Source organism: Salvelinus fontinalis, chromosome 23, assembly GCF_029448725.1.
Source record: "Salvelinus fontinalis isolate EN_2023a chromosome 23, ASM2944872v1, whole genome shotgun sequence".
NCBI classification, from domain to species: Eukaryota; Metazoa; Chordata; class Actinopteri; order Salmoniformes; family Salmonidae; genus Salvelinus; species Salvelinus fontinalis.
Genome location: NC_074687.1, coordinates 12,654,047 through 12,675,947, shown reverse-complemented (window position 1 = coordinate 12,675,947; position 21,901 = coordinate 12,654,047). Strand labels below are relative to the sequence as shown.

Below are 21,901 nucleotides of genomic sequence, written 5' to 3'. Positions count from 1 at the left end.
GAAGGGAGGGATTATGTTCCTAAATGGGGGAGCAGGAACAGCCATGTGGAGGAATTATGTTCCTAAATGGGGGAGCAGGACCAGCCATGTGGAGGGATTATGTTCCTAAATGGGGGAGCAGGACCAGCCATGTGGAGGGAGGGATTATGTTCCTAAATGGGGGAGCAGGACCAGCCATGTGGAGGGAGCGATTATGTTCCTAAATGAAGGAGCAGGAACAGCCATGTGGAGGAATTATGTTCCTAAATGGGGGAGCAGGAACAGCCATGTGGAGGAATTATGTTCCTAAATGGGGGAGCAGGACCAGCCATGTGGAGGGAGGGATTATGTTCCTAAATGAAGGAGCAGGAACAGCCATGTGGAGGAATTATGTTCCTAAATGGGGGAGCAGGACCAGCCATGTGGAGGGAGGGATTATGTTCCTAAATGGGGGAGCAGGACCAGCCATGTGAAGGAAGGGATTATGTTCCTAAATGGGGGAGCAGGGACAGCCATGTGAAGGGAGGGATTATGTTCCTAAATGAGGGAGCAGGAACAGCCATGTGAAGGAAGGGATTATGTTCCTAAATGGGGGAGCAGGGACAGCCATGTAAAGGGAGGGATTATGTTCCTAAATGAGGGAGCAGGAACAGCCATGTGAAGGAAGGGATTATGTTCCTAAATGGGGGAGCAGGGACAGCCATGTGAAGGGAGGGATTATGTTACTAAATGGGGGAGCAGGGAACGACCAGGAACATCCATATGGAGGGATTATGTTCCTAAATGAGGGAGCAGGAACAGCCATGTGAAGGAAGGGATTATGTTCCTAAATGAGGGAGCAGAGAACGACCAGGAACATCTATATGGAGGGATTATGTTCCTAAATGAGGGAGCAGGGAACGACCAGGAACATCCATATGGAGGGATTATGTTCCTAAATGAGGGAGCAGGAACAGCCATGTGGAGGGAGAGATTATGTTCCTAAATGAGGGAGCAGAGAACGACCAGGAACATCCATATGGAGGGATTATGTTCCTAAATGAGGAAGCAGAGAACGACCAGGAACATCCATATGGAGGGATTATGTTCCTAAATGAGGGAGCAGGAACAGCCATGTGGAGGGAGAGATTATGTTCCTAAATGAGGGAGCAGAGAACGACCAGGAACATCTATATGGAGGGATTATGTTCCTAAATGAGGGAGCAGGAACAGCCATGTGGAGGGAGAGATTATGTTCCTAAATGAGGGAGCAGAGAACGACCAGGAACATCCATATGGAGGGATTATGTTCCTAAATGAGGGAGCAGGAACAGCCATGTGGAGGGAGGGATGGATATGGAAGAGCCAGTCCCCAGGGTTAGAGAGACAGACAGGCAGGCAGGAAGACAGAAAATCCGTCAGCCAGAAAGACAGACAGAGACAGCTAGCCAGGCAGCCAGCCAGTCAGCCAGCAAGGTGTGTATAGTACCTGTCCTCCGTTGGTGGTGGAGAAGATCCTCATGGTCCCTCCACACTGCTTGATGTACCAGAGGAACCACAGGGCAGACACCTCGTGGGGTTCAGAGGTCACATTCACGTTCACAAACAGAGTGGCGAACCGCCTCGCAGAACTGTGGGGAGAGGGGGTTGCACACACACACACACACACACACACACACACACACACACACACACACACACACACACACACACACACACACACACACACACACACACACACACACACACACACACACACACACACACACAATTACAAAATTGTACATTACTAAAACATGCTGCATTGAGTTGAATGGTCCTGAGTGTATTGTAAAATGAGTGTAGTGCAGTACCTGGTCCAGCAGATCTTATCAAAGAGCTGCTTCATGGTCATCTTGTCCCACTCCTCGGCATGGGGAGCGCTCCATGGAGCCTCTCTGGGGATCTAGAACACACAGTACGAGGGTGGGAGCATCAACAAGTTGTCAGAAGTTGGTTTGGGATTGGACAGGGGGTTGTGGAAGGGATGGCTGACCGGCCTAGAGAGAGATAAAGATGCTCAATGTGTTACGAGAGAGAGAGAGAAACAAACACACCAAAACAAAGGCAAAGTCTTCCCATGATTTGTTGATTTCACAAAAGCTTTAGACTCAATTTGGCATGAGGGTCTGCTATACAAATTGATGGAAAGTGGTGTTGGGGGAAAAACATACATTATAAAGTCCATGTTCACAAACAACAAGTGTGCGGTTAAAATTGTCAACAAGTGTGCGGTTAAAAAAGGGCCGGGAGGTGAGACAGGGATGCAGCTTAAGCCCCACCCTCTTCAACATAAATATCAACAAATTATCAGGGGCACTAGAACAGTCTGCAGCACCAGGCCTCACACAACTTGAATCTGAAGTCAAATGTCTACTGTTTGCTGGTGATCTGGTGCTTCTGTCCACAACCAAGGAGGGCCTACAGCAGCACCTTGATCTTCTCCACAGATTCTGCCAGACCTGGGCCCTGATAGTAAATCTCAGTAAGACAAATATAACGGTGTTCCAAAAAAGGTCCCGTTCCCAGGACCACAAATACAAATTCCATATTGACACCGTTGCCCTAGAGCAAACAAAAAAACAGTACATACCTCGGCCTAAACATCAGCGCTACAGGTAACTTCCACAAAGCTGTGAATGATCTGAGAGACAAGGCAAGAAGGGCCTTCCATGCCATCAAAAGGAACATAAAATTTGACATACCAATTAGGATCTGGCAAAAAATATTAGCATCAGTTATACAACCCATTGCCCTCTATGGTTGTGAGGTCTGGGGTCCGCTCACCTTGATTGGTTCACAAAATGGGACAAACACCAAAAATTCACAAAATGGGACAAACACCAAATTGAGACTGCATGCATTATTTTGCTAGAATATCCTCTGTGTACAATGTAAAACACCAAATAATACATTTAGAGCAGAATTAGGCCGATACCCGCTATCAAAATCCAGAAAAATAGCCATTAAATTCTAGAACCACCTAAAAGAAAGAAAGAAAAGAAAGAAAGGAAGACAGGAGAGCGAGAGATGATGAGTGTGTTTACCTCGCTGCCCATCTCATCCATCTTCCTCCACAGGTTGTTGTAGTCCATCAGGGCGAATGGGTTCCACATGGGGGGGAAGGAGCCTTTGAATGGGTAGGACTTCCCCTGTATGACACAACATGGGACAACACATTGTTGTGTAAAATTTGTTTCAAAGATTAAGGCAGAGACTATTTCATTGTATAATATAACAATCTTTAATCAAGCAGCTGCAGGAGAGATCTCTCTCTTCACAGGGAAGAAGTCAAAGAGTTCCATGTCCCTTACATAAAAAAAAAAGAATTTTATCTTTATTTAACTAGGCAAGTCAGTTAGGAACAAATTCTTATTTTCAATGACGGCCTAGGAACAGTGGGTTAACTGCCTTGTTCAGGGGCAGAAGGACAGATTTTTACTTTGTCAGCTCGGGGATTCATTCTTACAACCTTTCGGTTACTAGTCCGACGCTCTAACCACTAGGCTACCTGCCCCCACGAGTGAGAGGTCAAAATAAAATCATATGGTTTACACAAGTTATTTTATACGAGCCACAGTTTCAGAACACAATGGCCTTGTGTTAGGGTGCAGACATACTAGGAGTCTATGAAAGCCATAACATCACAATCCAACACAGAACATATCCCTTAACAAGTTACAACACCTCACCCCCAATTCTGCCACTACAACATGGAAGGGTTAGTTATCATCATCACCAACGTATACATGCATGGGACTTCAAAGAGACAATGTCGGCCTCAGTGGGCGTGACCATAGAATTTTATATTTGTCATCATTTAATTTGAGCCAATCACATGACTGAGGCGTGGCTCTGTGCTTGTGGTGTGCTAGCGTACGGGGGGAGGGTTAGGGGGAAGGTGTGGGAGATGATTGGTTGGTAGAGGAATCCAATCAAGCCAATACCTATGCGCTGGGAGTTTCTCCCGGTCTTTCTGTATATGTTAATGAGGCCACGTCTGACACGTTGGTCCTCCAGACTCTTCGGTCTTTACGCATTAAGGTGGAAGTGACTTGGAACGAAATCGCAGCGCGGGTAACAGCATCACCTTCATCATAATCAACCATAGATTGAAGACTCCTAATAGAGACCTGAGAATGCAATATTTTGCAAACGTCTCAGTTCTACTGACATTCCGGTCAAGTCTACTTTTGAACTGAAATAGACGTTATTCTCCTGCCAGCTCCCTAACAGAGGAAGCGGTGAAGCAATCCCTCTCCTGCAGCTAGCTCCCAAGGACGATGATAAACATACGCCAGCTTGCATAATGGTCCACCACAGATGAAAGATAGCAACTGATTGCACATTCAGCAAGGCAGATAAGATTCTCTCTCACTCTCAATCTCACACTATTTCTCAACCCCTACAGTTATGAATGTGGTCACGGGTAGTGGGAGGTGTCAAAGGTATTAAGGTCATGTCCCCTCCCTTTTAGCTTGGCATCCAACTGATTTCCCTGTGTTTGACTGTTGTTGAAGTGAATGGTGAATGCAGAATTCAGTGTGGTTTATCCAGGCTAGCCTTGTATACTGCTAATCATGTAGGATGTCACACCACACCTCTTATAACCCGCTGAGAGAGAGTTTAGCATCCTGGAAGCCTGTCACTGTCACCTTCACTGTGAATGAAAAAGCTGCATTTGGTGTTAAGGATCCTAAAGGGCTCTATTCAATCCGTATCGTGGGAGTTCAGCGTTATGGCGTGATTGAAATTTAAAGACAATGTTCCCGCCTTAGTGCAGACTGCATTCACGGTAAACGCTGCATGTGTCCTGCATGTGTCGGCTCATTCTGAAATTCCCTTTACATTTCTATCACGCTTCAGTGATACAGATTGAATACCTTATCTGTGCTTTATTTCCAAGGGGGCGTGTGGCTTTAGCAAATAGGCTGGGGAAGCCATATCAGTTCATTTCATAACTGCAAGTGCACTGGGGGATAGTGTGTGTGTTACTCTTACATAACTTGTGTAAAGCACAAAGGTTGACAGTTAAATGGGTCGGTCCGAAGGCCCTAACTGCGGTTATTTCATACCCCGGATGACAGATGTGTCACACACACACGCATGCATGAAATACAGGGGGAGAGAGAGAGTCTGAAAATGCATTGCCCAGCGCTATGGAGAGCAACAGGTCTGTTACCGTGGAAACGGAGGAGAGAGGAGGAGGATATATCACAGCATCTGTTGTGAATTTGCTACAGAGCAGAAAGTGAAACCTCCTTGAATAGAAACCACAAGGGAAGGGAAAGGGGATACCTAGTCAGTCAACTGAATGCATTCAACCGAAATATGTCTTCCACATTCTTCCCCACCCCTCTGGATCAATGAGGTGCAGGAGGCTGCCTTAATAATGTATGCAGTACAGTACATTGTGTTATGTTAAAGTATACTTTTAAAACATGTTCGGCAGCTTAAACGGGTGCAGCAGCTGTAAACAAGTGTGGCAGCTTTAAACAGGTGTTGTAGTTTTTTTCCGTCTCTCAGTGTGTTAGGAACTCTTTAATTAGTCCAATGAATACAGGTCACCATGACTACACTGAAAATGATGATGAAATAATGGGCATGACATCAAAGCCATTCACTGTTTCTCAATATCTGATACCGATTTATCATTAGCCATTAGCCTATTAGCAACTGTACTTCAAAAAGGTCGGCATATCAATTTAATAATTACTGCCCACTGGGGAAAAACTTATTAAATCAACAATGTTTCCACATCATTTCAACAAAAATGTTGATGTGATGACGTGAATCAACTTGGAAAACTGATTGGATTAGCAAAGTCATCAACGTAAGGGAATTTCTTCTTTTTTTTCTACCCAACTTTTAACATAAATCAAATGACATGTTTTCTTGATATCATGTTGAATTCACGTTAGTTGACAACTCAACCAAATGTAAATCAAAACTAGACGTTGAAATGACGTCTGTGCCCAGTGGGTGGCCTCTTTCTCAATTTCTGATAGCGATTCCTCAGGCATGAACCAAAGCAGTGCTGAGGTTGCAGCAGGCAGCTGATAGACAGTGTAAGGCAGTAGTTTGCTGATATGAGGAACCAGGATTGGCCTTTTGGATTAGTATTAGCACTCGCTAGTAGTAAAGCTGATTAGCAGCTAGTGCGGACGCTATCCCTAATTACACAATGGGTTGGCAAGCAGCTGTATGGCTGGACTTTGATTGGCTAAATCTGGCTAATGTGCAGTGTAATGGAGTGTAATATAGTGTAGTTTAGTGGAGTGTAGTATAGTGTGGTGGAGTGGAGTGTAGTGGAGTATAGTGTGGTGGAGTGTCCATGGTTGTGGTATAAAGCCTTGATCAATGACTGAAGTGGTTGACCCAGGTTAATTTAGAGGGTAGGATATAGTACACAGGCAATGGTGAAGCTGTGGAATTCCTGTCCTATAGTTCTATAAACTTAGTCCTGATGTCAGGTACTTAGAAAATATACGTACATTTACCCTAAATATGAAAGCATATTTTTATTAACAGCTACTATTTATCATTTGAAATGCACAATATGTTGTTCCTTGAAAGAGTAAATTAACGTCTGCAAAATCAAACTCTTTCAAAAACTCTCTCAAAGAGTCTTTCATGAAACGCATACACTAATGCATTTCCTGTATAATTCATGTCATTCTTGTAAACCGTCAAAAGACTTGACCTTTTTAAAATCAGGTCAACACCCGCAAAACAGCGGGCCCTGACGGCATTCCAGGGAGCGTTCTCAGAGTATGTTCAGAATAACTGGCAGGCATATTCACAGTCATTTTCAACCTCTCCTTGTCCCAGTCTGTAATCACCACATGTTTTAAGATTACCACAATCATTCCGGTTCCTAAGAACTCCAAGGCTTCATGCCACAATGCCTTTCGACCGGTAGCACTCACTTCTGTAATCATGAAGTGTTTTGAGAAGCTGGTTATTGCACACATTATCTCCACCATCCCAGACACCCTAGACCCACTCCAATTTGCATACCGCACCAACAGATCCATAGACGACACAATCTCAATAGTCTCCACACTGCCCTCTCCCACCTAGATAAGAGGAATACTTGTGAGAATGCTGTTCATTGACTACAGCTCAGCATTCAACACCATTGTCCCCTCCAAGCTCGTCACTAAGGTTAGAACTCTGGGTATGAACACCTCCCTCTGCAACTGGATTTCCTGACAGGCCGTCCACAGGTTGTGAGGGTAGGCAACATCACCTCCACCACGCTGATCTTTACAAGGGTGTGTGCATAGTCCCCTCCGGTACTCCCTGTTCACCCACGACTCCAACACCATTATCAAGTTTGCTGATAGCACGACATGGTAGGCTTGATTACTGGCGTCGATGAGTCAGCCTACAGGGAGGAGGTCAGTGACCTGGCAGCGTAGTGCTGGAGCAACAACCTCTCCCTCAACGTCAGCAAGACCAATGAGCTGATCGTGGATTACAGGAAACAGGAGGGGCGAGTATGCCCCTATCCACATCGACAGGGCGTCAGTGGAGAAGGCAGACAGCTTCCTTAAAATGGTCCAAACACACACGCAGTCGCAAAGAAGGCGCGACAGTGCCTCTTCCCCCTCAGGAGGTTGAAAAAGTTTGGCATGGGCCCTCAAATCCTCAAAAGGTTCTACAGCTGCACCATTGAGAGCATATTGACTGGCTGCATCACTGCTTGGTATGGAAATAGCACCACCCTCCATCACATGGGGCTACAGAGGGTTGTGCGGACAGCTCAGTACAGTACTGGAGCCTAGCTCCCTGCCATCCAGGACCTACAGTATATAACAGGCGGTGTGAAAAGTAGGCCCATAAAATCAAAGACTCCAAGCACCCAAGCCATAGACTATTTGCTCTGCTGCCGCACAGCAAGAGGTACCGATGCATCAAGTCTGACACCAACAGGGTCAAATATAGTGCATTCAGATTCAGACCCCTTGACTTTTTCCAAATTTTGATTACGTTCCAGCCTTATTTTAAAATGGATTAAAAAAAATCCTCATCAATCTTCACACAATAACCCTTAATGACAAAGCGAAAACAGGTTTAGACATGCTATGAGACTGCTATGAGACTCAAAATTCAGCTCAGGTGCATTCTGTTTCCGTTGATCATCCCTGAGAGGTTTCTACAACATGATTGGAGTCCACCTGTAGTAAATTAATTTACGTCATTTAGCAGACGCTCTTATCCAGAGCGACTTACAAATTGGAAAGTTCATACATATTCATCCTGGTCCCCCCGTGGGAATTGAACCCACAACCCTGGCGTTGCAAGCGCCATGCTCTACCAACTGAGCCACACGGGACCAATTCAATTGATTGGACATGATTTGGAAAGGCACACACCTGTCTATTTAAGGTCCCACAGTTGACCGTGCATGTCATAGCAAAAACCAAACCACGGGGTCGAAGAAACTTTCTGTAGCTTTATCTCCACATCCCTGTTCAACTCTAACTTCATATCCACATCCCTGTTCAACTCCAGCTTTATCTCCACATCCCTGTTCAACTCCAGCTTCATCTCCACATCCCTGTTCAACTCCAGCTTTATCTCCACATCCCTGTTCAACTCCAGCTTTATCTCCACATCCCTGTTCAACTCCAGCTTCATGTCCACATCCCTGTTCAACCCCAGCTTCATGTCCACATCCCTGTTCAACTCTAGCTTCATGTCCACATCCCTGTTCATCTCTAGCTTTATCTCCACATCCCTGTTCAACTCCAGCTTCATGTCCACATCCCTGTTCAACTCTAGCTTCATGTCCACATCCCTGTTCAACTCTAGCTTCATGTCCACATCCCTGTTCATCTCTAGCTTCATGTCCACATCCCTGTTCAACTCTAGCTTCATGTCCACATCCCTGTTCAACTCCAGCTTCATGTCCACATCCCTGTTCAACTCTAGCTTCATGTCCACATCCCTGTTCAACCCTAGCTTCATGTCCACATCCCTGTTCAACCCCAGCTTCATGTCCACATCCCTGTTCATATCTAGCTTCATGTCCACATCCCTGTTCAACTCCAGCTTCATGTCCACATCCCTGTTCAACTCCAGCTTCATGTCCACATCCCTGTTCAACTCGAACTCTAGCTTCATGTCCACATCCCTGTTCAACTCTAGCTTCATCTCCACATCCCTGTTCAACCCTAGCTTCATGTCCACATCCCTGTTCAACTCTAGCTTTATCTCCACATCCCTGTTCAACTCGAACTCTAGCTTCATGTCCACATCCCTGTTCATCTCTAGCTTCATGTCCACATCCCTGTTCAACCCCAGCTTCATGTCCACATCCCTGTTCAACTCTAGCTTCATGTCCACATCCCTGTTCAACCCTAGCTTCATGTCCACATCCCTGTTCATCTCTAGCTTCATCTCCACATCCCTGTTCAAATCTAGCTTCATGTCCACATCCCTGTTCAACTCTAGCTTCATGTCCACATCCCTGTTCATCTCTAGCTTCATGTCCACATCCCTGTTCAACCCTAGCTTCATGTCCACATCCCTGTTCAACCCCAGCTTCATGTCCACATCCCTGTTCAACCCCAGCTTCATGTCCACATCCCTGTTCAACCCTAGCTTCATGTCCACATCCCTGTTCAACCCCAGCTTCATGTCCACATCCCTGTTCAACCCCAGCTTCATGTCCACATCCCTGTTCATCTCTAGCTTCATGTCCACATCCCTGTTCAACACTAGAGTTTTGGAATGAAATTCTCCCTTTATACCCAACCTCTTTTCTCTGTAACACGTGTCCTTTCCCAAGACATCACATATGAGAAATTAGACGAAAGACGTTGTAATCGCTAGCTAACAGATGTTAGCTGTGTGTTTGCACAATGCATAGGCTAATGACAGTGGGTGGCTGACCTAGCATTAGCGGCTAGGGTATATTCAGCGCTCTCTCTGTCACTGTGATGGGAGTAATGGAGTGACATGATTTTTACTAAGAAAGAGGTTGTCTGCCAGAAAAGCATTAAGAACAAATTAGATAGAATGAGAGGGAGAGAAGGAGAAGGAGAGAATGAGAGCCAGAGAGAAGGAGAGAGCGCAAGAGAAGGAGAGAGCCAGAGAGAAGGAGAGAGCGCAAGAGAAGGAGAGAGCGCGAGAGAAGGAGAGAGCAGGAGAGAGTGCGAGAGAAGGAGAGGGAGAGAGCGAGAAAAGGAGCGGGAGAGAGCGAAAGAGAAGAAGTTTCACATTTTTTATTACATTATGCACAAGTAGAGTGAAATGACTTTCTTGCAAACTCAAACTCAAACCCCAACAATGCAATAATCAATAACAATGTAATATATAATATATTATATTAAAAACACGACGTTTAACCTAAAAACACACATAATAGGATATACGAAATCAAGGAAGTAAGCATACTATATACACAGGATATATTGAAAAGAAATTGTTCCAATACAATATTTACATGTGTCGGTATTCTGTAGTGATGGAGGTAGATACACTATATATACAAAAGTATGTAGATGCCCCTTCAAATTAGTGGATTCGGCTATTTCAGCCACAACCGTTGCTGACAGGTGTATAAAATCGAGCACACAGCCATGCAATCTCCATAGACAAAGATTGGCAGTAAAATGGCCTTACCGAAGAGCTCAGTGACTTTCAAACATGGCAACATCATAGGATGCCAGCTTCCAACAAGTAGGTTCGTCCTGGTCAACTGTAAGTGCTTTAATTGTGAAATGAAAACGTCTAGGACTAACAACGGCTCAGCCGCAAAGTGGTAAACCTTACAAGCTCACAGAACTGGTTGGCAGGAAGATAAAACGAGGGTTAGGAATGAACAGGGAGATAAAGCTAGGGTTAGAGTTGAACAGGGAGATAAAGCTAGGGTTAGGGTTGAACAGGGAGATAAAGCTAGGGTTAGGGTTGAACAGGGAGATAAAGCTAGGGTTAGGGTTGAACAGGGAGATAAAGCTAGGGTTAGTGTTGAACAGGGAGATAAAGCTAGGGTTAGGGTTGAACAGGGAGATAAAGCTAGGGTTAGTGTTGAACAGGGAGATAAAGCTAGGGTTAGTGTTGAACAGGGAGATAAAGCTAGGGTTAGTGTTGAACAGGGAGATAACGCTAGGGTTAGGGTTGAACAGGGAAATAAAGCTAGGGTTAGGGTTGAACAGGGAGATAAAGCTAGGGTTAGGGTTGAACAGGGATGTAGAGATAAAGTTAGGGTTTGGGTTGTAGTTGAGGGTTGAGATCTGAGTCTACTGAAGCTAGGCATACTGTTTTTTAACAGCAGTAGACTTGTCATAGCCTGGTCCCAGATCTATGTAGCCTGGGACCAGGCCACTGTTCCTTAACACACTGTTCTCTGGTTCAATGGCCATAATAAATACACAAATATAATACAGTACAAGACTAATGAAATACATTTCCTTTAACAAAAGAAAGAGGATGAGGAAAGAAGCAAACTATTGAGATGTAGGGGTGGTTCTGGGCATGCCTAGTAGAGCAGGGTTGAATGATGTCATGTGCCAGAGGGCTCTTCCACTAGAAAACCACGGAACCCTGTGACATCATCACATGACCACTCTGCTGCATTCTACTTTACTGCTGTGTGTGTGTGTGTGTATATGTGTGTGTGTGGTGGAGGGGGGGTCGCACTAGTGTGTGTGTGTACATAGGCCTACGTGTGCACGTCTGCTCATGTGTGTGTGATTGAGAGTGAATGACTCCAAAGTCCATGTTTTTACGGTTTCAGCGTTTGCCAACATCCTCCCTCAACATGCCCCATCACACAGGAAGGGTATTGAGATCAGCCCCATACAGTAGAAACCAGTTCAGAGAGCCCACTGATTTACAGTGGAGGGAGTAGGTTAACCTGGGTATAAGGCTGAAGCCAGAGGGACCAATCTAATATGGAGGTAGACAATACTATCTGTTAAGAATAATGCTGCTACTAGTGTAATACTATATGAGGGATATCTTGGAGAGAAAGGAGAGAGAGGGAGGGGGACAGAGGGACGGAGGGGAGAGAGAGAAAGAAAGAAAGGAGAGAGGGGGGGGGGGGAAAGAGAAAGGGGGTGGCTGCAGCTCTTTCTTTCTTTCTCTCTCTCTTTCCTCCCTCTCTCCGGGCCACTCTGGGGAGGAGAAACCACATTAGAAAACTCCTTCAGGCAGAGATTAGCATCTCCAGTCGCTAACGCTCACTGCTAATGCTCACTGCTAATGCTCCAGAGAGGCTGGGCACACGGGTGGGTGTTCACTAGACGGCCATGCTGGAAATGACCATATTGTCATCAGAACTTATGAGCAACTATGTGGAGTAGAGGTTAGGGTTATGGTTGAGGCTAAGGGGTAAGGGGAAAAAGTGATACCTAGTCTAGGGTTGAACAGGGATGTGGACATGAAGCTAGGATTAGGGTTAGGGTTGTGGCTAGAAGGCACAGTTAGTCCTTCATCTCTAGCATGGCCAGTTAGTGGTTATCTGATTAAATGGTTACCCGGATCATCTGCATTGACCCTATCTTCCACTGACTCTTTGAACATTCACAAGACTATGTATACATTATATATACACTGTACACTCTCTCACACACACTGTCACTCTCACACAAAACCCACACACACACACACACACACACACACACACACACACACACACACACACACACACACACACACACACACACACACACACACACACACACACACACACACACACACACACACACACACACACGCTTCACTGTTGTTCTCGGGGGTGATGAGAGGTGTTGGGTTTGCACCAGACATAGCGTTTTCCTTGATGGCCAAAAAGCTCAATTTTAGTCTCATCTGCCCAGAGTACCTTCTTCCATATGTTTGGGGAGTCTCCCACATGCCTTTAGGCAAATACCAAACATGTTTGCTTATTTTTTTCTGTCCACTCTTTCGTAAAGCCCAGCTCTGTGGAGTGTACGGCTTAAAGTGGTCCTATGGACAGATACTCCTATCTCCACTGTGGAGCTTTGCAGCTCCTTCAGGGTTATCTTTGGTCTCTTTGTTGCCTCTCTGATTAATGCCCTCCTTGCCTGGTCCATGAGTTTTGCTGGGCGGCCCTCTCTTGGCAGGTTTGTTGTGGTGCCATATTCTTTACATTATTTAATACTGGATCTAATGGTGCTCCATGGGATGTTCAAAGTTTCAGATATTTTTTTTAACCCAACCCTGATCTGTACTTCTCCATGACTTTGTCCCTGACCTGTTTGGAGAGCTCCTTGGTCTTCATGGTGCCGCTTGCTTGGTGGTGCCCCTTGCTTAGGGGTGTTGCAGACTCTGGGACCTTTCAGAACAGGTGTGTATGTACTGATATCATGTGACAGATCATGTGACACTCACATGTGGACTTTATTTAACTAATTATGTGACTTCTGAAGGTAATTGGTTGCACCATATCTTATTTAGGGGCTTCATAGCAAAAGGGGTGAATACATATGCACGCACCACTTTTCAATTTTTTTTTTTTTTGAAACAAGTAATTTTTTTCATTTCACTTTCACTTCCTCTCACTCACATGGCTCTCCGTCACGTGATCAGGTCTTTCTCAAAGGCTTCAAGTGAAGACAGACACGTCGGGGACGCAACTGAATGCGTCCTTATGCAACTCCGAGGTGCATATTGAAGATATTGGAAGAACTGTCCACATTTACTTCCGTCAGCCAACAAAATGTGTAGGCCTAACGAACAGCAAAAGCAATAGCCTATGTCAATCTACTATCCCCCATAGTACCAAAGTCCACCTAATCTGTGTGAGAAATAAATATTCCAAACATAGTCTGGGACAGTTGTGGGATGCGATAGATCACAAATTAATACAACCACCAGCATCCCAAAAACTGTTTTAACTTAAAATGTTGATAAACTATTAGGCTATTTCTTCACATTATAAGCACAGCAAGGCACACATGGTAGTAGGCTATAAGCGTGAATCTGACACGCCCTGACCTTAGCTTTCTTTGTTCTCTTTATTATTTTGGTTAGGTCAGGGTGTGACGAGGGTGGTATGTGTGTTTTTGTCTTGTCTAGGGTTTTGCGTATGTCTAGGTGTGTGTGTCTAGTCTAGACATATGTAGGTCTATGGTGGCCTAGATTGGTTCCCAATCAGAGGCAGCTATTTATCGTTGTCTCTGATTGGGGATCCTATTTAGGTTGCCATTTTCCAGTTTGGTTTGTGGGTGATTGTCTATGTGACGTTGCATGTTTGCACTCAGTGTTATAGCAGTCACGTTCATTTTGTATTGTTTGTTAAGTGTTCTTTGTTTCATTAAAGAAGATGTATTCACATCACGCTGCGCTTTGGTCTCCTCACTACGACGATCGTGACAGAATCTTCCATTAGCGGAAACACCATTATCAACAGGGACCACAAATGCAATTATGCATGTAATGCTTTAATTATAAAGGTGAATTTTTATGGTGAAATGATCTTCCCCAAACTTGAAACTCAGGTGCTGCTTATGTATGCCAGTCAGGCTCCACACCCCTTGTAAAAGTAGATTTAATGTGCTTCATTTTAAGAAGTTATTTGGCCACTTTAGTTGTGATACAAACCTTATTAAAACATATAGGCCTATGGACTAGGCTACATGAGGTGTGCGACTATGATTCACAAGTGATAATACATCATTCACAAATGATAGGCTGATACTGTCACCCATCAGACTATTCTTAATTTAATCTGTCTTTAAATATACTAAATAATATATGTGTGACATTTGTTTCGATTTAGAATGGACCATTATCATGCACCTGTATTGAAAATAGATGTAATCTATGCACTCAAATAGCGAATGGAGGACACTTTTCCCCGTGGTTTATTTTCATGACAGCCAGGTAGGCTATACTCCTGTGGTGAATATAACAATGTGCTTAATATTAAGAAAGTTGAGGAATAAATATAGTAGGCCTAGTCTATAGACAGCTGATGGGATCCTCCTCTTTTAATTAGAGGCCATCACTCTGTTTTCTCACGCAATTGCATAGCCTATAGAAATGTTGAGCAACATTAGCTCATGGGCTCTCATGAAGTGTTTGATTAGATTTTCGATTACATTGGCAGTGATGTCAGAGTGATTAGAGGGACAATAAAGTGCTGAGTACAGTGGTTCTTCCTTTAAAAGTTTTGAGTTTATGCCGCGACGGTTTGTGGTAGATTGTGGTAAATTGCGTCCTTCTGGCAACAGTGGCTGACACTTAAATAATGTGCCATAGAATTCTGCGGCACCTCGTAAGCTGTGCTGCAGTACGCCACAAATTTTAAAGGAAGAACTACTTCCCCAGGCAGGTAGCAAGTTTGGTACGCTACTAATGACTAGCAGCAGCAGCAGAGCTTGGAGAAATCTAATTACCGTGACTAAACTGTCATTTGGAATTTGACTGCCTTCATGACTCGTGACCGCTGGTGTGGCAGTAAAATGGTCACCGCAGTTGCCCTAGGTGCTCCCTGTATATAGCTTAATTGATTTTTTACTCTGCATTGTTGGGAAGGGCTCGTAAGCAAGCATTTCACGTTAATGTCTACACCCGTTGTTTTCGGTGCATGTGACAAATAACATTTGATTTAGTATTCTGTCCTTTCAAAAGATAGTCATGACTGAAAGAGAGACGTGCATTTCCTGTGCATTAGAGAGACGGCCAGAGCAGGAAGTTATCTGTTATCTAATGGAAGTGGTCAATACTGGCCGGAGCAAAGCCCTGCGGCCACAGTGTTTCAGAGAAACCAATGGATCTATGATGGATCTGTCTGTTCAGGCCTCCCTGGATAACAATTGCCACTGTTTTTGAGGGACAGATGTGGCTAATACTGGTCCTACACTGGTTTTCAGCAAACAGGCACACACACACACACACACACACACACACACACACACACACACACACACACACACACACACACACACACACACACACACACACACACACACACACACACACACACACACACACACACACACACACACACACACATACCTTTACATAATGCACCAGCCTCTCCTCCTCGTTGACTTTGTAGGTCTTGACTCCGCACTCTTTAGCCAATCGGAGGATACGATTCTGAGTAGGCCCGACGTAGGCCCCGCCCAGGTCAACATACTTAGTCTGCTCATTCTGGGGGGGGGGGGGGTGGGGGGGAGAGAGAGAGAGAGTGCATCAGACAAGCAGTGGACAATCCTAATCCCATAGATCAATTGTGTTTTAATCTATAACCAAATCAGTTGCTTAAAAATGTTTTCACTATGAACATGTAAAGCTGATTCTTATAGGGATTACACATTGACTGGCCTTTGGTCTGACATAGGTCTTACCTGTACGGTGAAGGTCCGTCCACCAACCCGGTCTCTAGCTTCCAGAACCACAGGACTCAGCCCTTTCTCCTTCAACAGCTTAGCTGCACTCAGCCCTGAGAAAGAGACAGACAGCCAGAGAGAGTGAGAAACAGACAGATAGAGAGGAGGAGAGGTAAGTGTAAACATGATGCTGATTATATGAAACATTTTGTATATAAACTATCCAACTATCCCCTCTGATAGAGCGAGAGAGAGACATTATGCTGAATATATGATAACACATTTTGTATATAAACTATCCCCATTTTTCACATCTGTTTACCATCCCCCTCTCATCCTTCCCCCTCTTATCCTCCCTGTGTTTTGTTCTGTTGTGTAGATCAGGAGAGGAGAACCCTGTAATATGGCAGGTTGTGATACAGAGTCTGTGAGAAAGCAGCAGGCTAGAGGTACAGCTCCTTTGCCCAGTGGAGGAGCACTGATACAATTCAATTGAAGGGCTTTATTGGCACGGGAAACATATGTTAACATTGTCAAAGCAAGTGAAATAGATAATAAACAAAAGTGAAATAAACAATACAAAAATGAACAGTAAACATTACACTCACAGAAGTTCCAAAGGAATAAAGACATTTAAAATGTCAAACCAGGCAAAAGACACCTCAGTGCCACCAATACTCCTTAGCCGGCCCACAAGAATGGAATGGTCTACCGTATCAGAAGCTAAATCAAATCAAAATATATACGTTATTGGTCACATGTATTTAGCAGATGTTATTGCGGGTGTTGCAAAATACTTGTGTTCCTAGCTCCAACAGTGCAGTAGTATTTAACAATTCACAACAATACACACAATTCTATAAGTAAAAGAATGGAATTAAGAAATATATAAATATTAGATTGATGTCAAAGTGGCATTGAGTAAAATACAGTAGAATATAATACAGTATACACACACACATGAGATGAGTAAAGCAGTATGTAAACCTTGTTTAAACATTATTAAAGTGGCCAGTGTTCCATTATTAAAGTGGCCAGTGTTCCATTATTAAAGTGACCAGTGTTCCATTATTAAAGTGGCCAGTGTTCCATTATTAAAGTGGCCAGTGTTCCATTATTAAAGTGGCCAGTGTTCCATTATTAAAGTGGCCAGTGTTCCATTATTAAAGTGGCCAGTGTTCCATTATTAAAGTGGCCAGTGTTCCATTATTAAAGTGGCCAGTGTTCCATTATTAAAGTGACCAGTGTTCCATTATTAAAGTGGCCAGTGTTCCATTATTAAAGTGGCCAGTGTTCCATTATTAAAGTGGCCAGTGTTCCATTATTAAAGTGGCCAGTGTTCCATTATTAAAGTGACCAGTGATTCCAAAGTCTAGGGCAGCAGCCTCTAAAGTGCACGGTTAGGTAACAGGGTGGAAGCCGGCTAGTGATGGTTATTTAACAGTGATGGCCTTGAGATAGAAGCTGTTTTTCAGTCTCTCGGCTCCAGCTTCGATGAACCTGTACTGACCTCGCCTTCTGGATGATAGCGGGGTGAACAGGCCGTAGCTCGGGTGGTTGATGTCCTTGATGATTTTTGTTGGCCTTCCTGTGACATCGGGTGCTGTAGGTGTCCTGGAGGGTAGGTAGTTTGACCCCGGTGATGCGTTGGGCAGACCGCACCATTCTCTGGAGAGCCCTGCAGTTGCGGGCGGTGTCGTTGCCGTACTAGGCGGTGATACAGCCCGACAGATGCGCTCAACTGTACAGGTTTGTGAGGGTTTTCGGGGCCAAGCCAAATTTCTTCAGTCTCCTGAGGTCGAAGAGGCGCTGTTGCAGCTTCTTCACCACTGTCTGTGTGGGTGGAGCATTTCAGATCGTCAGTGATGTGTACGCAGCGGAACTTTCTACCTTCTCCACTGTGGTCCCGCCGATGTGGATAGAGGCGTTTCCTCCTTCGTTTCCTGAAGTCCACGACCAGCTCCTTTGTTTTGTTTTAATTAATTAATTAATTAATTAATTTCACCTTTATTTAACCAGGTAGGCTAGTTGAGAACAAGTTCTCATTTGCAACTGCGACCTGGCCAAGATAAAGCAAAGCAGTTCGACACATACAACAACACAGAGTTACACATGGAATAAACAAACATACAATCAATAATACAGTACAAAAATCTTTATACAGCATGTGCAAATGAGGTAGGATAAGAGTGGTAAGGTAATAAATAGGCCATGGTGGCGAAGGAATTACAATAAAGCAATTAAACACTTGAATGGTAGGGTGTGCAGAAGATGAATGTGCAAGTAGAGATACTGGGGTGCAAAGGAGCAAGATAAATAAATAAATACAGTATGGGGATGAGGTAGATTGGATGGGCTATTTACAGATGAGCTATGTACAGGTGCAGTGATCGGTGAGCTGCTCTGAAGAATTGGCTTTGGGGATGACCAGTGAGATATACCTGCTGGAGCGCTTGCTACGAGTGGGTGCTGCTAAGGCTACGTGTGATTTGAGATAAGGCGGGGCTTTACCTAGCAGAGACTTGTAGATGACCTGTATGCTCTCGTTGGCGAGGGCCAGCCAACGAGAGCATACAGGTCGCAGTGGTGGGTAAAATATGTGGCTTTGGTGACAAAACGGATGGCACTGTGATAGACTGCATCCAATTTGTTGAGTAGAGTGTTGGAGGCTATTTTGTAAATGACATCGCCGAAGTTGAGGATCGGTAGGATGGTCAGTTTTATGAGGGTATGTTTGGCAGCATGAGTGAAGGATGCTTTGTTGCGAAATAGGAAGCCCATTCTAGATTTAATTTTGGATTGGAAATGTTTAATGTGAGTCTGGAATGAGAGTTTACAGTCAAACCAGACACATAGGTATTTGTAGTTGTCCACATATTTTAAGTCAGAACCGTCCAGAATAGTGATGCTGGACGGGCGGGCAGGTGTGGGCAGCGATCGGTTGAAGAGCATGCATTTGGTTTAACTTGCATTTAAGAGCAGTTTGAGGCCACGGAAGGAGAGTTGTATGGCATTGAAGCTCATCTGGAGGTTAGTTAACACAGTGTCCATTGAAGGGCCAGAGGTATACAGAATGATGTTGTCTGTGTACAGGTGGATCAAAGAATCACCAGCAGCGAGAGCGATATCATTGATGAAAACAGAGAAGAGAGTCAGCCCGAGAATTGAGCCCTGTGGCACCCCCATAGTGACCGCCAGAGGTCCGGACAACAGGCCCTCCGATTTGACATACTAAACTCTATCGGAGAAGTAGTTGGTGAACCAGGCGAGGCAATCATTTGAGAAACACGGCTGTTGAGTCTGCCAATAACAATGTTGTGATTGACAGAGTCGAAAGCCTTAGCCAGGTCGATGAATACGGCTGCACAGTAATGTCTCTTATCGATGGCGGTTATGATATCGTTTAGGACCTTGAGCGTGGCTGAGGTGCGCCCATGACCAGCTCTGAAACCAGACTACATAGCAGAGAAGGTACGGTGAGATTCGAAATGGTCGGTAATCCGTTTGTTAACTTGGCTTTCAAAGACCTCAGAAAGGCAGGGTAGAATAGATATAGGTCTGTAGCAGTTTGGGTCAAGAGTGTCTCCCCCTTTGAAGAGGGGAATGACCGCGGCAGCTTTCCAATCTATGGGAATCTCAGATGATACGAAAGAGAGGTTGAACAGGCTAGTAATAGGGGTTGCAACAATTTTGGCAGATAATTTTAGAAAGAGAGGGTCCAGATTGTCTAGCCCGGCTGATTTGTAGGGGTCCAGATTTTGCAGCTCTTTCAGATCATCAACTATCTGGATTTGGGCGAAGGAGAAATGGGGGAGGGTTGGGTGAGTTGCTGTGGGGAGCGCAGGGCTGTTGACCGCGGTAGGGGTAGCCAGGTGGAAAGCATGGCCAGCCGTAGAAAAATGCTTATTGAAATTTTCAATTATTGTGGATTTATCGGTGGTGACAGTGTTTCCTAGCCTCAGTGCAGTGGGCAGTTGGGAGGAGGTGCTCTTATTCTCCATGAACTTTACAGTGTCCCAGAACTTTTGGGGGTTTGTGCTACATGATGCAAATCTCTGCTTGAAAAAGCTAGCCTTAGCCTTCCTAATTGCCTGTGTATATTTGTTCCTAACTTCCCTGAAAAGTTGCATATCAAGGGGGCTGTTCGATGCTAATGCAGAACGCCACAGGATGTTTTTGTGCTGGTCAAGGGCAGTCAGGTCTGGAGTGAACCATGGGCTGTATCTGTTCCTGGTTCAACATTTTTGGAATGGGGCATGCTTATTTAAGATGGTGAGGAAGGCATGTTTAAATAATAACCAGGCATCCTCTACTGATGGGATGAGGTCAATATCCTTCCAGGATACCCGGGCCAGGTCGATTAGAAAGGACTGCTCGCTGAAGTGTTTTAGGGAAGCGTTTGACAGTGATGAGGGGTGGTCCTTTGACCGCAGACCCATTACGGATGCAGGCATTGAGGCAGTGATTGCTGAGATCTTGGTTGAGAACAGCAGAGGTGTATTTGGAGGGCAAGTTGGTTAGGATGATATCTATGAGGGTGCCCATGTTTACGGATTTGGCGTTGTACCTGGTGGGTTCATTGATAATTTGTGTGAGATTGAGGGCATCAAGCTTAGATTGTAGGATGGCCAAGGTGTTAAGCATGTCACAGTTTAGGTCACCTAGCAGCACGAGCTCTGAAGATAGATGGGGGGGGCAATCAGTTCACATATGGTGTCCAGGGCACAGCTGGGGGCAGAGGATGGTCTATAGCAAGCGGCAAAAGTGAGAGACTTGTTTCTGGAAAGATGGATTTTTAAAAGTAGAAGTTCGATTTGTTTGGGTACAGACCTGGATAGTAAGACAGAACTCTGTAGGCTATCTCTGCAGTAGATTGCCACACCACCCCCTTTGGCAGTTCTATCTCACTTCCTAAGCCAGGACTCAGACACGGCTAGGACATCCGGGTTGGCAGAGGGTGCTAAAGCAGTGAATTAAACAAACTTAGGGAGGAGGCTTCTAATGTTAACATGCATGAAACCAAGGCTTTTACGGTTACAAAAGTCAACAAATGAGAGCACCTGGGGAGTAGGAGTGGAGCTAGGCACTGCAGGTCCTGGATTAACCTCTACATCACCAGAGGAACAGAGGAGGAGTACGATGAGGGTACGGCTAAAGGCTAACAGGACTGGTCGTTTAGTGCGTTCAGAGCAGAGAGTAAAAGGAGCAGGTTTCTGGGTGTGAGAGAATAGATTCAAGGCATACTGTACAGACAGAGATATGGAGTACATTGGAGGTAAACCTAGGCATTGAGTAAAGATGAGAGAGATATTGTCCAGAGACATTTAAACCAGGTGATGTCACCGCATATGTGGGAGGTGGAACTAAATGGTTGGTGAAGGCATATTGAGCAGGGCTAGCGGCTCTACAGTGAAATAAGACAATAATCACTGACCAGGACAGTAATGGACAAGGCATATTGATATTAGGGAGAAGCATGCGTAGCCGGGTGATCAATAGGGGTCCAGTGTGTGGTTGGGCTGGCTGGAGGCACGGCGATTCAGACAGCTAGCAGGCCGGGGCTACAAGCTAGCAGACCGGGGCTAGCG

General features: G+C 44.9%; 1 protein-coding gene across 3 annotated transcripts in view; it reads right to left on the bottom strand.

Annotated features, from left to right (window-relative positions):
• Nucleotides 1-21,901, bottom strand: part of LOC129820871 (amine oxidase [flavin-containing]) — a 73,534-nt gene that overhangs the window by 11,497 nt on the left and 40,136 nt on the right. For 2 of the 3 annotated variants that reach the window (XM_055877936.1, XM_055877937.1), the window contains exons 2-6: nucleotides 16,332-16,426; nucleotides 15,997-16,134; nucleotides 3,045-3,149; nucleotides 1,812-1,903; nucleotides 1,448-1,589 (exon numbers count right to left, since the gene is read on the bottom strand). In XM_055877936.1, the coding sequence (XP_055733911.1) occupies nucleotides 1,448-1,589; nucleotides 1,812-1,903; nucleotides 3,045-3,149; nucleotides 15,997-16,134; nucleotides 16,332-16,426 (572 nt within the window). Of the gene's footprint in view, nucleotides 1-1,447; nucleotides 1,590-1,811; nucleotides 1,904-3,044; nucleotides 3,150-4,598; nucleotides 6,804-15,996; nucleotides 16,135-16,331; nucleotides 16,427-21,901 lie in introns of those variants that run through there. The other variant, XM_055877938.1, reaches the window with a different exon arrangement.